At 51.2% G+C, this 16,133-nt stretch overlaps 8 protein-coding genes across 8 annotated transcripts; 3 read left to right on the top strand and 5 right to left on the bottom strand.

Annotated features, from left to right (window-relative positions):
* The first annotated feature begins 268 nt into the window (after positions 1-268).
* BO88DRAFT_104275 (YeeE/YedE family protein) lies at positions 269-1,623 on the top strand. Its single transcript, XM_025701218.1, has 2 exons — positions 269-746; positions 811-1,623. Exons 1-2 carry the CDS (start codon positions 459-461, stop codon positions 1,516-1,518), a joined length of 996 nt encoding a protein of 331 aa, XP_025567545.1. The 5' UTR covers positions 269-458; the 3' UTR covers positions 1,519-1,623.
* Positions 1,624-3,074, bottom strand: BO88DRAFT_104268 (glutaminyl-peptide cyclotransferase family protein). The gene has a single exon (XM_025701217.1). It carries the CDS (start codon positions 2,932-2,934, stop codon positions 1,729-1,731), a length of 1,206 nt encoding a protein of 401 aa, XP_025567544.1. The 5' UTR covers positions 2,935-3,074; the 3' UTR covers positions 1,624-1,728.
* A 128-nt stretch (positions 3,075-3,202) lies between these two features.
* Positions 3,203-4,691, top strand: BO88DRAFT_104244 (uncharacterized protein). Its single transcript, XM_025701216.1, has 3 exons — positions 3,203-3,533; positions 3,595-3,756; positions 3,808-4,691. Exons 1-3 carry the CDS (start codon positions 3,314-3,316, stop codon positions 4,224-4,226), a joined length of 801 nt encoding a protein of 266 aa, XP_025567543.1. The 5' UTR covers positions 3,203-3,313; the 3' UTR covers positions 4,227-4,691.
* Positions 4,581-5,338, top strand: BO88DRAFT_449614 (putative histone h1.3.; the record flags this gene model as incomplete). The annotated part of the gene is made up of 3 exons (XM_025710507.1): positions 4,581-4,685; positions 4,737-5,083; positions 5,143-5,338. The coding sequence occupies 3 exons, from the start codon at positions 4,581-4,583 to the stop codon at positions 5,336-5,338; spliced, it is 648 nt and encodes a 215-aa protein (XP_025567542.1).
* Positions 5,339-6,331: 993 nt separating this feature from the next.
* On the bottom strand, positions 6,332-6,828 carry BO88DRAFT_468381 (uncharacterized protein; the record flags this gene model as incomplete). Its single annotated transcript, XM_025711559.1, has 1 exon — positions 6,332-6,828. The coding sequence occupies one exon, from the start codon at positions 6,826-6,828 to the stop codon at positions 6,352-6,354; it is 477 nt and encodes a 158-aa protein (XP_025567541.1). The 3' UTR covers positions 6,332-6,351.
* Positions 6,829-8,202: 1,374 nt separating this feature from the next.
* Positions 8,203-10,195, bottom strand: BO88DRAFT_380461 (flavin-containing monooxygenase). Its single transcript, XM_025704526.1, has 2 exons — positions 8,466-10,195; positions 8,203-8,402 (listed from the first exon to the last, which is right to left on the bottom strand). The coding sequence occupies exons 1-2, from the start codon at positions 10,158-10,160 to the stop codon at positions 8,268-8,270; spliced, it is 1,830 nt and encodes a 609-aa protein (XP_025567540.1). The 5' UTR covers positions 10,161-10,195; the 3' UTR covers positions 8,203-8,267.
* A 1,431-nt stretch (positions 10,196-11,626) lies between these two features.
* On the bottom strand, positions 11,627-13,310 carry BO88DRAFT_440901 (GMC family oxidoreductase; the record flags this gene model as incomplete). The annotated part of the gene is made up of 2 exons (XM_025709835.1): positions 11,627-13,021; positions 13,101-13,310. The coding sequence occupies 2 exons, from the start codon at positions 13,308-13,310 to the stop codon at positions 11,627-11,629; spliced, it is 1,605 nt and encodes a 534-aa protein (XP_025567539.1).
* A 757-nt stretch (positions 13,311-14,067) lies between these two features.
* On the bottom strand, positions 14,068-15,858 carry BO88DRAFT_331056 (FAD-dependent oxidoreductase; the record flags this gene model as incomplete). Its single annotated transcript, XM_025702658.1, has 3 exons — positions 14,068-14,350; positions 14,414-14,684; positions 14,730-15,858. 3 exons carry the CDS (start codon positions 15,856-15,858, stop codon positions 14,068-14,070), a joined length of 1,683 nt encoding a protein of 560 aa, XP_025567538.1.
* Between the last annotated feature and the right edge of the window lie 275 nt (positions 15,859-16,133).

Below are 16,133 nucleotides of genomic sequence, written 5' to 3'. Positions count from 1 at the left end.
ATTTAATATACTATCCCTGCAGTTATGATGACCTGATATAGACATTGAATGTATATATTTGTATATATATATAATCATGTGCCGCAATCCTCAATACCAAAGCTTTTTAGAAATTCTCAATGAGAGGAAAAGATACTCACTCGGGGACTCCCGCCCAAATCGGCCCTCCAAGTTTCTGGTTCTGGTTTCGGGGACCAGTTCGGTCACAGTATGTGATTGGAATGTGTGGTCCCCGAACTGCCACTCACTCACTCGGCCTCTTTGTTCACTTCAAAATCGGTGAGGAAGGAAGTCGCCGTTACAATTTCCTTGTCCCGTACATTTCGCATTGTGATGTTGCTGGACTGAGATCCTTTCTAATGGCTCGATTTTGGCCTTCATCTTGTTTGTTGCTTGTATAATGAAGGTATTCTTCATCTTCGATCACCTATCCCTACTATTCTCTGTATAGCTACAACATGTTCACGCCAGTACATACCACGTTCGGGGCGTTGATGCTCTTCCAGAGCTCTACGGGATTGCTGTTGCACAATGGGGCGGTTTTCGGCATATCCTCGCTCCTGTCGGGAGCTCTTTTGAATCCGACGAGGGATAATGTGGCTCTCATTGCTGGTCTAGTGTCGAGTGTTGTCCCCGTCGCTCTTTTCTTGCCGTCTGCCATCCCATCATATCCCACTGCACCAAATTCTTGGGGGTCGTGGCTCTTGACCGTGGGCCATGGGTTTCTGCTGGGATGGGGTACAAAGGTAGATGAAGCTGAGTTCCCTCCGAGAAAAGACAGCTGTAGGTGCTGACGGTATTATGGGATAGAATGGTCGAGGTTGCACGTCCGGCCACATGCTCTGTGGCATTTCTCGATTGTCGCCACGCTCGTTTATTGCTACCGCTGTCTTCTTCACCACCGCCCTACTCACAGCCAATTTCTTCGCCGGCGGCTCCAACATCCCCCCGTGTGCTGGTGGAACACCCTGCTACATGCCCGTCTATCCATCGACTGCGGAGCTAGCCGTCATGCTCACCACCACAGCAGTTACATCCGTGATGAACTTCGTCGTCGTCCCCCGTACCCTCGAGAGATCCGAGCGCTCAAGGACTATATTCTCGTATCTGGCGGGTCTGGAATTTGGCGTAGGACTGCTGTTCTCCGGAATGGCTGACCCAACCAAGGTCCTGCGATTCTTTGCCTTCCTGTCTGACCCTTCGCGATTTGATCCATCACTGGCACTCATAATCCTCTTCGGAATTGGCCCGTCACTGATAACCTTTTTGTCGACCAAACCGGGGCAACAGACCGATAACAAAGCGGAACAGTCCACACCCACTCTGGCGGCACAATGGAGACTTCCCACTGCGACTGTAGCAGATATTGACTGGAGATTTGTGGCAGGCGGAGTCGCTTTCGGCCTCGCCTGGGGACTACGCGGGGTATGCCCCGGTCCAGCCATCCTGCGCAGTGTGCTCCAGCCGGTTTGGGGGCTTGCAGAGATGACTGGTTTTATGCTAGGAAATCTGATGTAATTTTTTCCCGTTGCTGTGATAGAGTGGTGGTGCTGTACAAAAAGCCGTCCTGGAAGGGCCATGCGCGGCGGTGTGGCCGAGTGTTTCCATTCATGAGCTATGCAAGCAATCAGGCATTAGCACAGCTCATAAATATTCGGCGCAAAAGATGTACATAGAGAATCGAGGTCGCAATGGCCAGTAGAAAATGTAAATATATTCAGACAATGCTTACAGTTCAGTCTTGACATCGTAGCCAGTGCGCTTGTTCTTTCCATGGGCATCTTCTCGAGATTCCTGCTCAGATCCCGGCATGAAGCCCTCCAGCTCCATCCACTCTGCCGCAAATGCGGTGACTAACAAGCTCCAGTCCTCTACTGTCGCCAGGTCCAAATGCTCGCCATCGTCCTCAATGCGATGCCAGACTGGCGGGAACCCATGGGGACCCGCATCGATTACATGGAGGATCTCTACTCCGCGTTTCATGAAGGGGATGTGGTCATCCTGGATACCGGAATAGTAAGGAATCTCGTGCTCGCTTTTGGAGGCATGCGTGAACCAGAGCCGCTGCCGATCGGGATCGTTGCCGGCGGATTTGAACTGGTTGAGCCGTCGCAGACGGCGCTCAAGTGCAGCTAATTTTTTGTAGGCCCAGTGTGTGGTAGGGAAGAATGACTGGATGGTTGGATCTTTCGAACCTAGCAGATCCAGGAGAACAAAGAGGGATATCGAGGCGAGCGGAGTCTTATAGATGGACATGGCTGGGTGGACATCTGAATCCCATTGTTCGGCGAGCGAGCGAGCACCGTAGAGGGAATCGGTGTCGGTCCAATACTTGAAGGCCTCCTCACCGTCCAAGAAAAGCACCTGAATGCCCGTCTGCTCATCCAACGGATTTGTCTCGCCTTGTGCCTGCATGGCCTCCCACTTCTTTGTCAGAGCTGCATCGATGCTCCTCATAGCATGCATAATCATCGCACAAGGCGCTGCACTGTCAATAGCCCCGATGAATCCTTCCGGTTCGTATTTACTGTCGTAATGGGCGACCAAAGTCAGTCGCCCAACGTCGCCGGGGGCCGCCCACGGGGGGTCACGGGATGCGATCAAGTTCACAAACGGCACATCTTTCCCATTCGACACGGGTGTCTTCGATGTCGAGTTTTGAAAGTCAATTTTCCAGTCAGGGAGCGAGTTCCGGAAGAAGTCGACGAAGTGGTTCAGCACGGCTGTCGATCCGGAGGTCCCAGACACACGAGGCCTCAGGATCGGGGACAAGATGGCGCCGGTATGAATATCGAAATCATCGTTCGGGCGGGGAAGAGATTCTAATGTCTGATCCGAGATGGCCTGGTATGCGTTGCCTGGAGCTATTAGGAAGAGGACGGTGATGTAGATGGAGAGCAAGGGGGCCAGAAGGCCACGATAAGCTGAATACATCGGAATAGCGGAGCGACTGGGGTCAGCACGTCTTCATCGCAAAGGATATGGATAGCGTCTAAACAGCCTCCAATGCAGGAGGATGGCGACGATGCCGACGAGTAAAGCCAGGGGATGGTCTGTTGAGGAAGCGATGGTGATTGGGGAAGGTTCAAGTCTATTCCCATCTATTGTCGGCCCGTCAATCGAACCTCCGACCGCCAAGCCGGATCACGTTGCGGAGCTTCTCCAATTTCCCTGAAAAAAGTCACCCGGCCATCCTTTCGCACTGAAGTCAGTCTTCACATTGTCCGTTCGACTCTTCTGACCTGCCAACTGGCCCGAATATACCGTCGGAAGCTCAGCGCGAACTCATCAAGCCCCCTTGTCAAACTACCCAATGCGTCCTGTCATCCTGCTGAGCGCGCAATTGCGCTCCGCACTTCCCCGGAGCGTGCGGAGAGACCTCAACAGCAAGCTATTTGCTCGATTCAAGACAACCCAGAACCCTGTTCCTCCGCCGAAGCCTAGTGCTCCTTTTATCAAGCGAAAGGAACCTATTGCACCTCGGAATCCACAGGCCTCGCCTACTAAACATGCTAAATTGACGTTTCGCAAAGGTATAGCTCCCCCGCTAAGTTGCCCGGATAAGGAGAAATCATGCTGATTCGATATTTGTAGGGCCACCGGAGAAGGTAGTGGTGTATTATAGCGGAAAAGGGAGGACAGCTGTGGTAGGAACATTGAAGCTCGTTTCTCTTTTGATATTTGGAGTTTCCTGTTTCCTTCTCGCTCCAGCATTCGTATCATCGGATGAGCATCCATGGTACCTCGCCCCTGCAAGTAAGTATGCACGGTCACCTGTTCGATATGCTCCTGCTGACCCTTGGGAAGTTGCAATTGGCGGTACTCTTCCGATGATCTTCATCCTCTACACCACAGCGCCGTTTGTCGTTTATGTGCACGTTGCCATTCCCGCCTTTGCCCGCCGCTCCCGCGAGACAATGATTGAATATGTGAAGAACCTGCCGCCCACGGCCACCTTGTACATGACTACCATCCGTTCAAGTTCATTGCCTCAGCAGACAGAGGTCAGACTGGGTGACTTGGTTCTCAACAAGTCTATTCTCCGGCCTATGACCTTTACCAATTCAAAGCCCGCGCCCTCTCCATGGTGGGCAGGAAAGACCCCTCAACACTTTTACACGGATGTGAGGTCCCAGCGCTCGACACAGTCCCCAAACTACTTTCCTAACTTGTGGGATGACGTGTTCAAGAAAATTCAGAACAATGGCTTGAAGAAACAGAACTGAGAGATTCACTGAACATGTTCTATACCAACCCGCCGAGTAGGAACTTTGACGGTACCCGATCGCAATCAAAAGTCTTAGTCTGTGTTTTCGCTGTTTGCTTTGGTAGCCAGCGAAGCGGGTTGCCTTCAGCTCATTCACAGCTCTGAACTCAGGTCTATCTCTGCTGTTGCACAATTTGAGTTCGTGGCAACACAGTTCTTTCCTCGCCAAGGACTTTACCTGTTATCATCTACACGCAGCCAACTCTCACCTCTGATTTCACCTTTTCCCTTACTTCTCGTTTACCATTTCTAACTTCACCCCGAGTCGCTCCTACCATTACATTCTATTCTCCACTACTTCCCGCACATCATCATGTCTGCACTAAAGCTCAACCAACCCGAAACCCTTCTGGGGCTGAGTATGGCCGAAGCGCGGATGATCATTCTTGGTGTGCTGAGTTCCGATAAATCTGGCAAAGTATGTACCCTTATCTTCTAGCTATGGAGATACCTCTGACAACAACTGCAGGTTGACTTTGATAAGATGGCCGTCAAGGGCGGCTACAAGAACGCTCAATCTGCTAGTACTCTCTATCACAAGGCCAAGCGTAGGCTTTTCGATATCCATAATAACCCGGCCGATCAAGAAGCTGGTACCTCTATCAGTCCTGCAAAGGAATCCGCTTCCACCACTGCCACTCCCAAGAAAACGCCCGCAAAGCGTGGCAAAGACAAGGCTGTCGCCGATGATGACAACACTGGTGCTATCGAGACTACTCCAACTCCTTCCAAGGGGAAGCGTCAGAAGACGGCAGCTACCCCGAAGACCCCGAAGACTCCTCGCTCCGCGCCGAAGGCTGTGAAGACAGAGGCTCCGTAGGTAATTGTTACCCCTTGCGCCTGTCCTTGTTGCTGATTATGTTACTCCTATATAGAAAGCCTGGAGGCGTCACTACTCCCACTCCGGCCGAAGGCAATGTCGTCGTGAAGAAGGAAGAACACGATACGGAGCTCGAAAACAGTACCGTCAAGGAGGAGTTGAAGTCTTCTGATGATGAGGAACTTATGAGTACCAGCCAGATGAGTGCAGAGTTCTCTGGCATGGGAAAGCGCCCAGATACTCCCAAGTAAATGGGTCTGACTTGAAGAGTCTGATAGCGTGGTCTGGTCCTTCTCTTCACGCTGAGTGCTCTATGGAAAAATTGCACAGCAGTTTCTTATGGGAAAATAGTGACATGGATGGAATGAAGGGAAGGAATAAACGGTTTTCCTTGGTCTGATATGGTTATGGGAATGGGTTGTCTATCTCTTTAGTGGCCCCGGCAATATTGCAGTTGAACCGCGTTCTACATTAGTGGTGTCGGTTCCCGATTCAATGAGATCTTCAATGAATTCGGAAAATGGAACACGTATCAGAAAATCCCATATAGGTCCTTAAAGTGAATGGTGAAACATTGAAGTCGAACTCCAAACCTAGTTAGACGGTGATTAGAAACATCGTAGTTGGTAATGTTTCTAAACCCACCTTTTACTTATGACATGCGCTGATCCAAAGTTCACGCTCAAGACAAGTCCACTCTAAACAAGCACATGTGGAGGGATCTAATTCAAAAGTCGATGAAACACGTAAAGAGGGAGAACTCAAAGAAGAGACAGTAAACCCCATAGCTGAATAAAACCCCCCCAAAACACAAAAGTTAAGCTGTCTCACTCAATGAGGCAGACGGGCATGTAATAACCATAAGATTTGGCATCCTGCATTCCAGTGCAACAGCCTAACCAGCAACATTAAGCGGTATTTTTACTGGACGATAATGTAGGTCAGCTGGCCTCAATGGTCTAATAGAATGCTGTTCGTAAACTGAGTGAGTCCAGATAGGACGATGTCTAGTTCACTGAATGTGTTATATACTATTCATGCAAATGAAAGTCGAGAGTTACTACGAAGCCAAACTTGACTCCAGCCAATAGCCTTCCTGGAAGGAGTTTCAGTACTTGATAGTAAGCAATACCAGGTTATAGTATGTACCACAACATGATTCAATTCCTTGTTCTGAGCCACCTCAGACATATATGTACGTATGTACAGCTCAGCAGAAGAACAAAAGAAAAAAAAAAGTAATACCCAACTTCTAAAACTCCAATTAACCCTGCACAAGCGAAATCTCCTGCAATTCATTTTGATTATCCAACACACCAATGCGGAGATAATCTCCACCTTCAAGAACCCACATTTTTCCTCCATCAATATCTTCAATCGTAGCGAAAAGATGATAGTAGTTTACTCCATCAATGTTATCCCACTGGATTGATGTAAAGAAGGTTCCGTCGTCCTCAGTAGAAAGACTGCAGCTAGTCGATTGCCCACTGCAGCTAATGTAAGTCCCCAAGAAAACATTGCGAATCAGGAATCCTTGATTGGTGTTAATGGATTCCCACTGATCCAGGTTGGGGAGGCCGTATATGTTGCTGCTGAAGGCTATGGTTTCGTTGGCGTTCTTCGCGTCTAATATCGGGAGGGCGTACTCGGTTCCACCGCGGTAGCCGATGTGGAAGTTGGCTGCGGCGTGGCAGGTGAGGGCGAAGAGGAGGGTGGTGGTGGTGAAGAGGATGTGTTTCATTTTGGTTGTATGGGTGGATGTTGATTTTAGCGAATTGGTGAGCTTGGAGGTTATGCTCGCTTTAGTCTTCAGCTTGAGAAAAAGCAGTAGATGATTGATAGGTGCGAAGGAAGGGAGGAGTAGAGATGGTGGGATATAAGTATACTGAATAGGGTTGGAGCAGCATTACTGCTACATTTTGAGGCGAGCTGAGATGAAACACCCATTGTGTCTTAGAATCATTGACTCTTCGCTTGGTATGTAGTATCTCGTACCTACTATCTACTAGTGTTCTGGAATGCAATCTGCATGGCTTGGGCCCTTATTAAGCAAGACAAGCCCTAGGAGATAAAGTTTGGGTTCGGGTAATTCTCCGCGGAATGCAACAGGGGCAAAGTTTGGAAATGCTACGGTTTGACGGCTACAGCTACAAGTTCAGTTACCGGAGCTGGAATGTTAGGGACTGCGAGACAATTATGTGAGTGGAAGAAGGTGGAGTCAATGGAGTGCACGGATGATGTTCATTGCGGGATATCTCTTGAACGTCATGCCGTCACAAAAAATGTCACTTCGTCCCCTTCTGGTATAATCGTCATGGACTTGGAGACTCCGATGCTGGATTTATTCTCCGAGCTATTCTGACTCGTATTCAACGCAGAATGCTACACTGAATGTAGGTAGGCTGATGATAGAATCATGAAGCGGTTATATGGGAAATGAATAGGTAATTGATACTACCAAGTGGCTTTTCGGAAACTGTCATACCACTATGACCACTACAATAATTGTTGCTACGTTCACCAATATTGTAGAAAGTAACAGCATGAACAGGAGGAGGATTGAGGTAGATTTCTATATTCAATTTTAATTCCCTTCTTTCGTCTCCCACAGTAGAGCATCGTTTGTTGTTATTACCTAGCTATCCCTCTTCACATCAAATCTATAGCTAATTTTCAGTGCTTACTTGGTGTTATGGTTCCTATACAGGAAACTCACTTTCAATTTAAAAAGATCACGCTCGCAGCCTTACAGTAGGACAAGACGTGAGCTTAATGCAGCCTGGTCTTGGCATGCAGAATACCACGTGGCTTATCGTCTGAAAACCCTTTCCTGCAGCGAAACCATACGCATATACCAAGGCGAGTGCAACAATAGCAAGACAGTCAAGTTAATAATTCTTCTAAGCATGCATGAGCTAGATGCTCAGAGACAAAAGGCCCAGCTCAGCCATAAGGAACAAACACCCTGGCGTTTGACTGAACTCGTTCTCCTGGATTACTTGGAAATTTGATATTATGCTATTGGACCTCATGTATTGCTGTACATTGTTGATACTCTATCTAGCACTCGGTCGATATATAAACATTAACTGGTATAAAGTGACATCTACTAAGAACGGTTTATAGTGGTAATAATAATGGTGACTATTAGATGTCTATCAACAGGACTTCTTCCCTGGTTTATACCTGATACTCCTTGTTCAGTCCCCACTCGACAGCAGCAATCTGCAAAGCAAGGACGGGAGAGAACTGGCGCGACCAGGAAAAGCTGCCCGTCATGTACCAGAACCCTGGCATTCCAGTCGGTCTCCAAACCTATGAGCGAGAACGTTAGCCATCTGTGAATTGCACAAAATGCGGGGCTTTACGCAAACTTACACCGAACCGTTCCTGGCTCCCATCCAAACTACAGATCACGCCCGGCACCTTGTCCAGAATCTCCCTAGGCACGATGCGCTCGATCAACTTGTCCGTGCGTTCGAAACCCGTGGCAAGGATAACCACATCCGACTCGATCTGGGTACCATCGGCGAGGGTAATTCCACCAGGGTAGTATTCCCGGACGCCTTCCTGACATCTCTGCACCTTGATCCGACCATCGAGAATCATCCCGCATGCGCCCTGATCAATATAGAAATGACCCGCCTTGATCAGCTGATGATCAACGAGACTGTCGCCCTGGTCGCCTCTCTTGACCGCCAGGCCGGCCTTTTCCAGCCCGTCCAACATGTCCTTATCTAACATGGCCATCATCTGCGACGCACCAACACTAAGAGTTCGAACAACGGCCGTGGGGAACGAGTTACCCAGAAGGTCCGCATCATCGGTGCCCAAGCCCGGCGTATCCCACAGCTTCACTTGGAGCTCCTCCACGGACTTGAGAGAAGTTACGAAAATAGGGCTGCGCTGCACTATCGTGACTGATTTCGCCCCGTGACTGGCAAAGTCCTGGGCGACGTCGTGTGCGCTTGTTCCGGCGCCGATGATAGTAATTTTCTTGTTCTGCACGTCGGGCATCAAGCTCGCAGATTGATGCGCGGATGTGTGGAAGATCTGGCCCTTGAATGTGTCCTCACCGGGGAAGGAGGGCTTGATGGGGATATCGCTAAGTAGACCCGTAGCGAGAACGAGGTGCTTGGTGGTGATGCTCTGTACGCTGCCGTCGTTGGATTGGAGGTCGACCGAGTACCGTTTGGTCGATGGATTGTACTGAATGTTGGTTGCTAGCGTGCCGTGTCTGACATTGAGACTCAGAAGATCTCCGTAGTGCTCCATCCATTTGACAATGTGCTCCTGGTCGAGGTAGCGCGGCCAAGTGGTGGGGTACTTCAAGAACGGAAAGTGGTCCATGTAGCTCGGGGTGTGCGATTTGATGGACGTGTACCTGGCACGCCATGAGTCTCCGGCGCGGGCTGTTTTGTCTACAACCAGATACTTGAGGCCGAGGTTTTGCAGGTGTGCAGCAAGAGCAAGGCCCGATTGACCTGCGCCCACGACCAAGACTTGCAAGTCGCTCTCCTCGTTGTTTGGTTGGGATCCAGATCCACTAGACTGTATCTCTGCCTGCTTCGCCCTCTCTGCCTCCAGCTCGTCTTGTCCATACAGACGCTCAAGAACTGTAAACACCGTCCAGGCCTTCCACTCCTCAGGTCCCACATTTGCCAGGCGAAGGACACCCCTACCCTTGCCAGCCTTGGTTGTGAACCCAAACCCAGCCTGGATGAAGCGCATACCACCCAGGTCAGCCAGGTGTGGCTGTAGTGCGCCAGGCTTATCGAGCGTCGGATCTGAAAACTCACTCGTGGAGCTGGCGAGGTAGCTGGAAATGGCCTGGGAGCCATTATGGCATGCAATGTCCCATGAGAAGGAAACGAAATCGCGCCACCAAGACTCCTTCTCCAGGAAGTGGGCTTGGATAGCATCTGGCTGGCCTGTGGAGAGGCTTTTTGAGAAAGAAGCTAGCCACTCGTTGGCGATCTTGGCTGCATTAAGCTGTTCTGCGTCTATGGAGGGGTGCAGACTAAGGTTGGGAAGAGCCGCTAGCGGCGGAAATTCATCGGGGATTGATCCCATGATAAACGGCAGTTATTGAGAGGGTTATAAGAGAAATGAACGATGAAATTTTTGTGTTGCTGGAAACCCAGTTGGTGGATAGCACTTATATAACTAAAAGCTGACAGCTGCGTGCCGGGTGAACCCGACAGAGTGCTTAGGCCGATAGGTGTCTAGCGGCTGTCCGTTGGAATACAAGGCTGCTGGAGTGGAGCTGGAGCAGCCACTGCGCCTGGTTGCGATCGGGATCCCCATCCCAGCCTCAACATCCTTTGTTCGTATCCGAGCTAAAATAGTGGTATCATACTACTCCACCTGTTTTGTATGGTCAAGCATTTACATCGAATGCTGGGTTGGACCCTATTCGTTAAGAGGATCGCGTCTCGCGTTCAGTAAGTACTTGCTGTGGTTTTATCCATGTCAATCTTATAAGTGCTGTATGGTCTAAGCTGTCAGGTCTGAAATTATAGACCTTTACCAGATGGGTAAGTATTTAGGTTGTTGTGGTAAGTGGAGGGATTACTCTTAAAGCGCACTAAGCTCGGGTTCGGACATCTGGCTTGTCTACATGATTTGTATAAAGTTAGGCATCCGATACGCATGGCATGCCATCTCTTCCTTGATTTCTGGCGGTAGGATACACAGCCCTGCCGGGGAATATAAGCATCTTCCTAAGTGCGGGAGTACAGCCAAATCTGTAGCAATTGTGAACATCCTTGCGAACCCATTTGCTAGTTTCTAATATTAATATGAGATTTTGATAACTCGACTGCCACATAATTCAAAGACGCAATGTTCTCTTCCACATACAAAAATACAAGACGGGGGAAACCCGAACATCTTTCCCCAAGCAGGCAGGGCTAGTGCTGTGACACTAAACAGGCGGCTACCAATGGCTCTATGAGAAGGGGCCAAGCCCCCATACAGGCCCCACTGGGGCCGTCCCACGCATGATCCACCTACTCAAGTATTCGCCAGAGAACCTAGAACCTAACGGTTTAGCCGCGCTCATACATTCGTGTCATCTTGTCTCGTGTCATCCTTCCCCGTGCTGGCACTATGTCATTCGCCGGGTGGTCAAGTTCAGCCTGGCTAAGCACTGCCTGTACGATCAACCCTTTGTGCTTCTATCACGCCACGGGCAGCTAGAAAGCTGAGCCTCACCAATGAGATGTAAATAGCGCAGATGCGATGTACGCGTGGTAGAGCCATGTGTCTGACATGCATAATGGATTCTGATAGTAAATGTCCTGTGGAGACATCCATTGTCAATTTAGCCAGGAATCAGGTGATGCCTCGCTATCTCTGCTGCTTACGTGGGCTTGTCCACCACCAACACATAACCTGATATCTATCAGGTCCTATGTCTATGATTGGAGCAATCCCTGTTCTTTGTCTTCAAATACTGGGGCATTCAAAGTTGCCATGTTCAACCACCAGTTTCCTGCGGTGAGAGGGAGAAATGGAATTCGCCCCTGTCCTTCCACTTAAGCGCAGGCAGGTCTGTCCCTTCCCCGAATTATCTCTGCCGCCCGCTCTGCAACGGCATACACCGTCGACATGGGGTTCGCTACCGTGACCATGGGAAATACGCTCGCATCGACGACTCTCAAGTTGCGAGTCCCATAAACCCGCAACTCGGTATCCACGACACCCCCTTTCTCCCGCGGGGCCATGATGGCCGTCCCGCAGAAATGATGCGCCGCCACGGCCGATGCCCTCAACGTCTCCTCTACGACACCCGCGTCCTGAGTCTCAGGGCTGGGGCCTGGCGCGGGGCCAAGAATCCCACTCAATGGGGAGCAAGTTGGGAGGGAGTGAAGGGTCTGAAAATGTTCTGCCATGAGTTTGATGTCAAGGGGGTGCGACAAATAGCTTGGGTCGATGATGGGCTTGTCAGTAGACTGGGAGGAAGAGATGTGGACGGACCCTCGGGAGAGGGGGTAGGATGGGATCATGCCCAGGATGGCGATGGAGTTTGGCAGCGTGCTGAGAAAGAAGCAGGCTGTGGGCTCTGATGGGTTGGCGAGGAGATTGTTGAGGGGGAAATGGGGAGGGTGACGCGAGAGGAGGTCGGCTTCAGCACCCGAGCGGACGAAAGAGATGGCTTGAATACCTGGGGTTGGGGAGGCGGTATCCGGCAAGGGTTGGATGGGAACGGGAAGCACCGCCATGAGGTGGTTGTTAAGATTTTCTCCAACAGAGGGGTTGTCAATGATGCAGGGGATGCTGTGCGTGGAGAGCCGGGATGCAGAGCCGATGCCGGAGAGTTCGAGGAGTTTGGGGGTGTTGAAGGCGCCCGCGGCGAGAATAACTTCTTTAGTGGCAGTGATGGGAGAGGGATCATTGCGGAGGAGGACACCGGTGGCGGTGATGGTGGTGGTTGTCGTGTCGAAGAGGATGCGCTCGACCGTGGTGTTGGTGAGGATGCGCAAGTTTGGGCGTGAGGCCGCATACTGAGTGCTTGCGCTGCGGACGCCTGTGGTGGTGATGGTAGCCGTGTAAGGACGGGTGCCGGTGGTCGGGGTCGGAATCAGGGTATCACTGAAGGCGTAGCCCTTGTCCGCGAAGGTCTTGTTCCAGGCGTTGATGAGCGAGTGATTCCTGGGTTCGGCCAGTGCCGGATAGGTAATTTCGATGGGCCCAGTTGCGGCGGATGCAGCAGCGCCAGGACCATTGCCAGGAGCAGCCTCGGGGCAGACATGGAAGCTACGGTGAAAGTATGGGGCCAACGACTGCCAGGACCAGCCGGGGTTCCCCAGCGCCTCCCAGGCGTCGATGCCCGCCGGGGCGGGCGGCACAAACGCCAGCCCGTTGATGGCGGATGTACCGCCCAGCAGGCGGCCCGCAGCGTAGTCTTGGTCGCGGTTATTCAAACCGGGCTGGCTCGCAGCAGTTAGCATCCGATGACTGACTGACAGGAATGAGGTTAATAGACATTAGTTAACACTTAACACACACCTGTTGTACAGATTTGAATTGCCAGTCCACTTCCGACCCGCTCAGAGTGGGCCACGCCGCGGGGTTCTGAACACGCTCGTCCGAGCTGCGGTCCGGTCCCGCCTCCAGCACGAGCACATTGACGTCGGGGTCTTCCGACAGGCGGTTGGCGACCACCAGGCCGGCGGTGCCGCCACCAATGATAATATAGTCAGCGGTCGGGTGGGCCATGTTGTTGCTGTTGCTGATGATGATTGTGCTGTTTGAAAAGGAGAATGCGGTGGGGAGGGTGGTGTCGGTAGATTGATCCTATCAAGGTAAACAGTGCTGGAATGCGTGTTGCTTAAATACCGGCAATCAGCACACACAATCAGACAGATTTATTGTTTGGACCTAGTGAGGGATGAATCTGAACAATTTAAGTTGCCGTGGGGTCCAGCGACAGAAGCGGAAGTGGCTATGCCGCGGACCATGTATAAAGTGCGGCGGGTACGTGGGGTTTGCCTATGGGTACTTACTACTGTCTATCAGAACTTCTAACGCCAGCTTAGAGTTAATGGCTCCATCGCTTAGGCCTCGGTCAGATTTTCGGCCCTCGCTAGGCTCCACATAACGCAGCACCAAACTGGAGCGATCTCGACGATGGGGGCCAAAGTTGGACTGCAATCGCAGCCTCATCCACCAGTAACCTAACCCCGGTGGGATCTGCGGTCTGTTGACAAGGAGGGTTGCCCAAGGGCTGTTTGGCCCAGGAAATGGAAACGTCTCGTCACAACCGATATCGAGGTTCTTTTGTGATTACCCGGTTGCTGCAGTCACACGTTGACGTGAAACAAGTCAAGACCTCTCTCTCCCTGAACTGGTTTGATGTACCCTAATGATCAATTAATCCCCCGGAATACCCGCATGGAAATAACAGGGAACTGGTCTCGCGATTGAGAACTTCTATCTATTTCGTGAAATACAACAGCATCCGGTCCTAAGCTATTCACACGCGACAAAGCCTTCCATCTGTCTGTTCCGCCCACTCCTCACTCCCCACAGCCTTCAAAGCGTAAAAGGTGTGGTTGGGGTCATACTTGTTCTTGATAGAGACTAGCTTGGCATAATTATCACCGTAGAATGTTGACTGCCAATTAGGCTGGTTAAAGTCAGCCTCGTTCAGGTAAGCACCGCTGCCAGGTGTTAGATTCTCAAGTAGAGGGAGAAGTGTTTCCGTCATGAGTTTCTGGTTCTCGACGTTATGGGTATAGTTGTAATAATCGAAGGCACTATAGACAGGTAAACGGTTTGACAGAGCTTCATACTCCTGATCATGACGAAGAAAGACTTACGTGCCGAGGACAATGCGAATCAGCGCATCGCGCCATGCGGGGTTGACAGAGTTGTCTGGTATAGTCGATCGTGAAGCATTGAAAGAGACTCCTGCAACGACTGCCCCGTATTCGGTGATGGTACGAAAGGAATCAACCAGTGGGAGAAGATCATCGTCTACCGTGCTCCGCGGGATCAGACGACCGCCAATTTGAAACTCGGTCACGGCCATCCAGGGGCTGAATCGCGTGTAGCATTCGTAAAAGCTGGAACAACTGGCAATGTTGTACGCTGTACCAGTTAGTGATAGCTCTTGACTAAGACGTTTAAACGTACTATAGGTCATGTTGTTGCTGCTCAGAAGGTCCAGGGTGGGCTGCATCAGCGTCTGCAACTGCTCCTTGGTGCCGCCGGGTAGCGTGGATGGCATGCTCTTGAAGACCGCGTTAGTGACTTCCCAAACCGCAGCACCACCTAAATGGGCCAGTCTAGCCGTATCCTGGATATAGGTCGCGGCAACTTCCCAGAACATATCCTCAGTCACTCTGTCATTCGTGAAGGTCAAGTTGGCGATGGCGGCCGGAATGTCAGTATAAAGCTTGCTGGTCATGGACAGGGCAATGGCGTAGGTGCCCCCGCCGCCACCACTCATCGCCCAGTACAAATCAGAGTAATTGAAAGGGGTAGCAATCAAGTGGTCTCCCGTGGCGGTGATTACCTCCCACTCCAGAACCTGGTCTGCAGCCAGGCCATACATGGACATCAGCTGGCCGTGGCCTCCGCCTTGAGAATATCCACCCGCATAGCCTACTGTCTGGCAGTTCCCACCCACGAGGGTATACCCCTGTTCATGGGCCACATTCATGGCGTCCAAAATCTGCACACCTGCGCCGACCTTGATGGCGGGCCCGGAGTAGCCTGTCGACTGGTATTCGACAATTTCAATCTCTTTCAGATGATGAGTCCAAAGGGCCAAGGCACCAGCCCCAGTGGACCTGCCAAGGTAATCGTGGCCAGTATTGCGGACAACAAGGCGGATATTATGCTTGATAGCAAACTCAATGGTTGCTTGATAATCCTGCGCGCTGCTGGCATTCACGGCATACCGGACCAGGGACCTGATGGTGCAAGGGGTGTTGGGCAGGTATGGATCGCAGGAGAAATTGGCGAACCACGGCGCCATTGGGGAGTAACTGGTCTCATAGTGGGTTCTGGTTTCGTTCCACACTGCCAGCAGCTCTTCACAAGCCGCCGCATCGTTTGGCAAGAATGTACTGTTGTAGTGGCATACACTCGCAGCAGGGACTGTGGCGATGAGCCTTCCCCCCAGGGTAGCGTTGAAAGTGTCCCAGTCCTGCGTAGAAGGCCAGCACGTATCTCCGGGAAAGCAGCGACACGACAAGCCGGTTGAAGCTACGGCAATGGGAAGCAATGAAACAAGGGCGAAAGACAGTTTGCCGACCATTCCGGAGGAAGCACAAAACTTCAATGATGGACAGCGAAGTGACCATTGGCTTGCACTTGAACTTGCCTCAGATGCTACCATTGATTTGACTATATCTCTCCTGTCAGTTGCACGTTGGCCAAGACCCTTCATTTTGTATACTTTGTATAGTCAAGGGGAGGCGCTAACGGCTTACCGCCACACCCGCCTGGCTGCCTCCACATCCGTACCATCCGCTTCCGCTGATACCTCATGACGTGTTGAGGGCTCACATCGCAAGCACGTGACTGGAGAAG

Source organism: Aspergillus vadensis, assembly GCF_003184925.1.
Source record: "Aspergillus vadensis CBS 113365 unplaced genomic scaffold BO88scaffold_2, whole genome shotgun sequence".
Taxonomy (NCBI): Eukaryota; Fungi; Ascomycota; class Eurotiomycetes; order Eurotiales; family Aspergillaceae; genus Aspergillus; species Aspergillus vadensis.
Note: the sequence above shows the minus strand (reverse complement) of the source record. Positions and strands in the feature narration are given on the sequence as shown.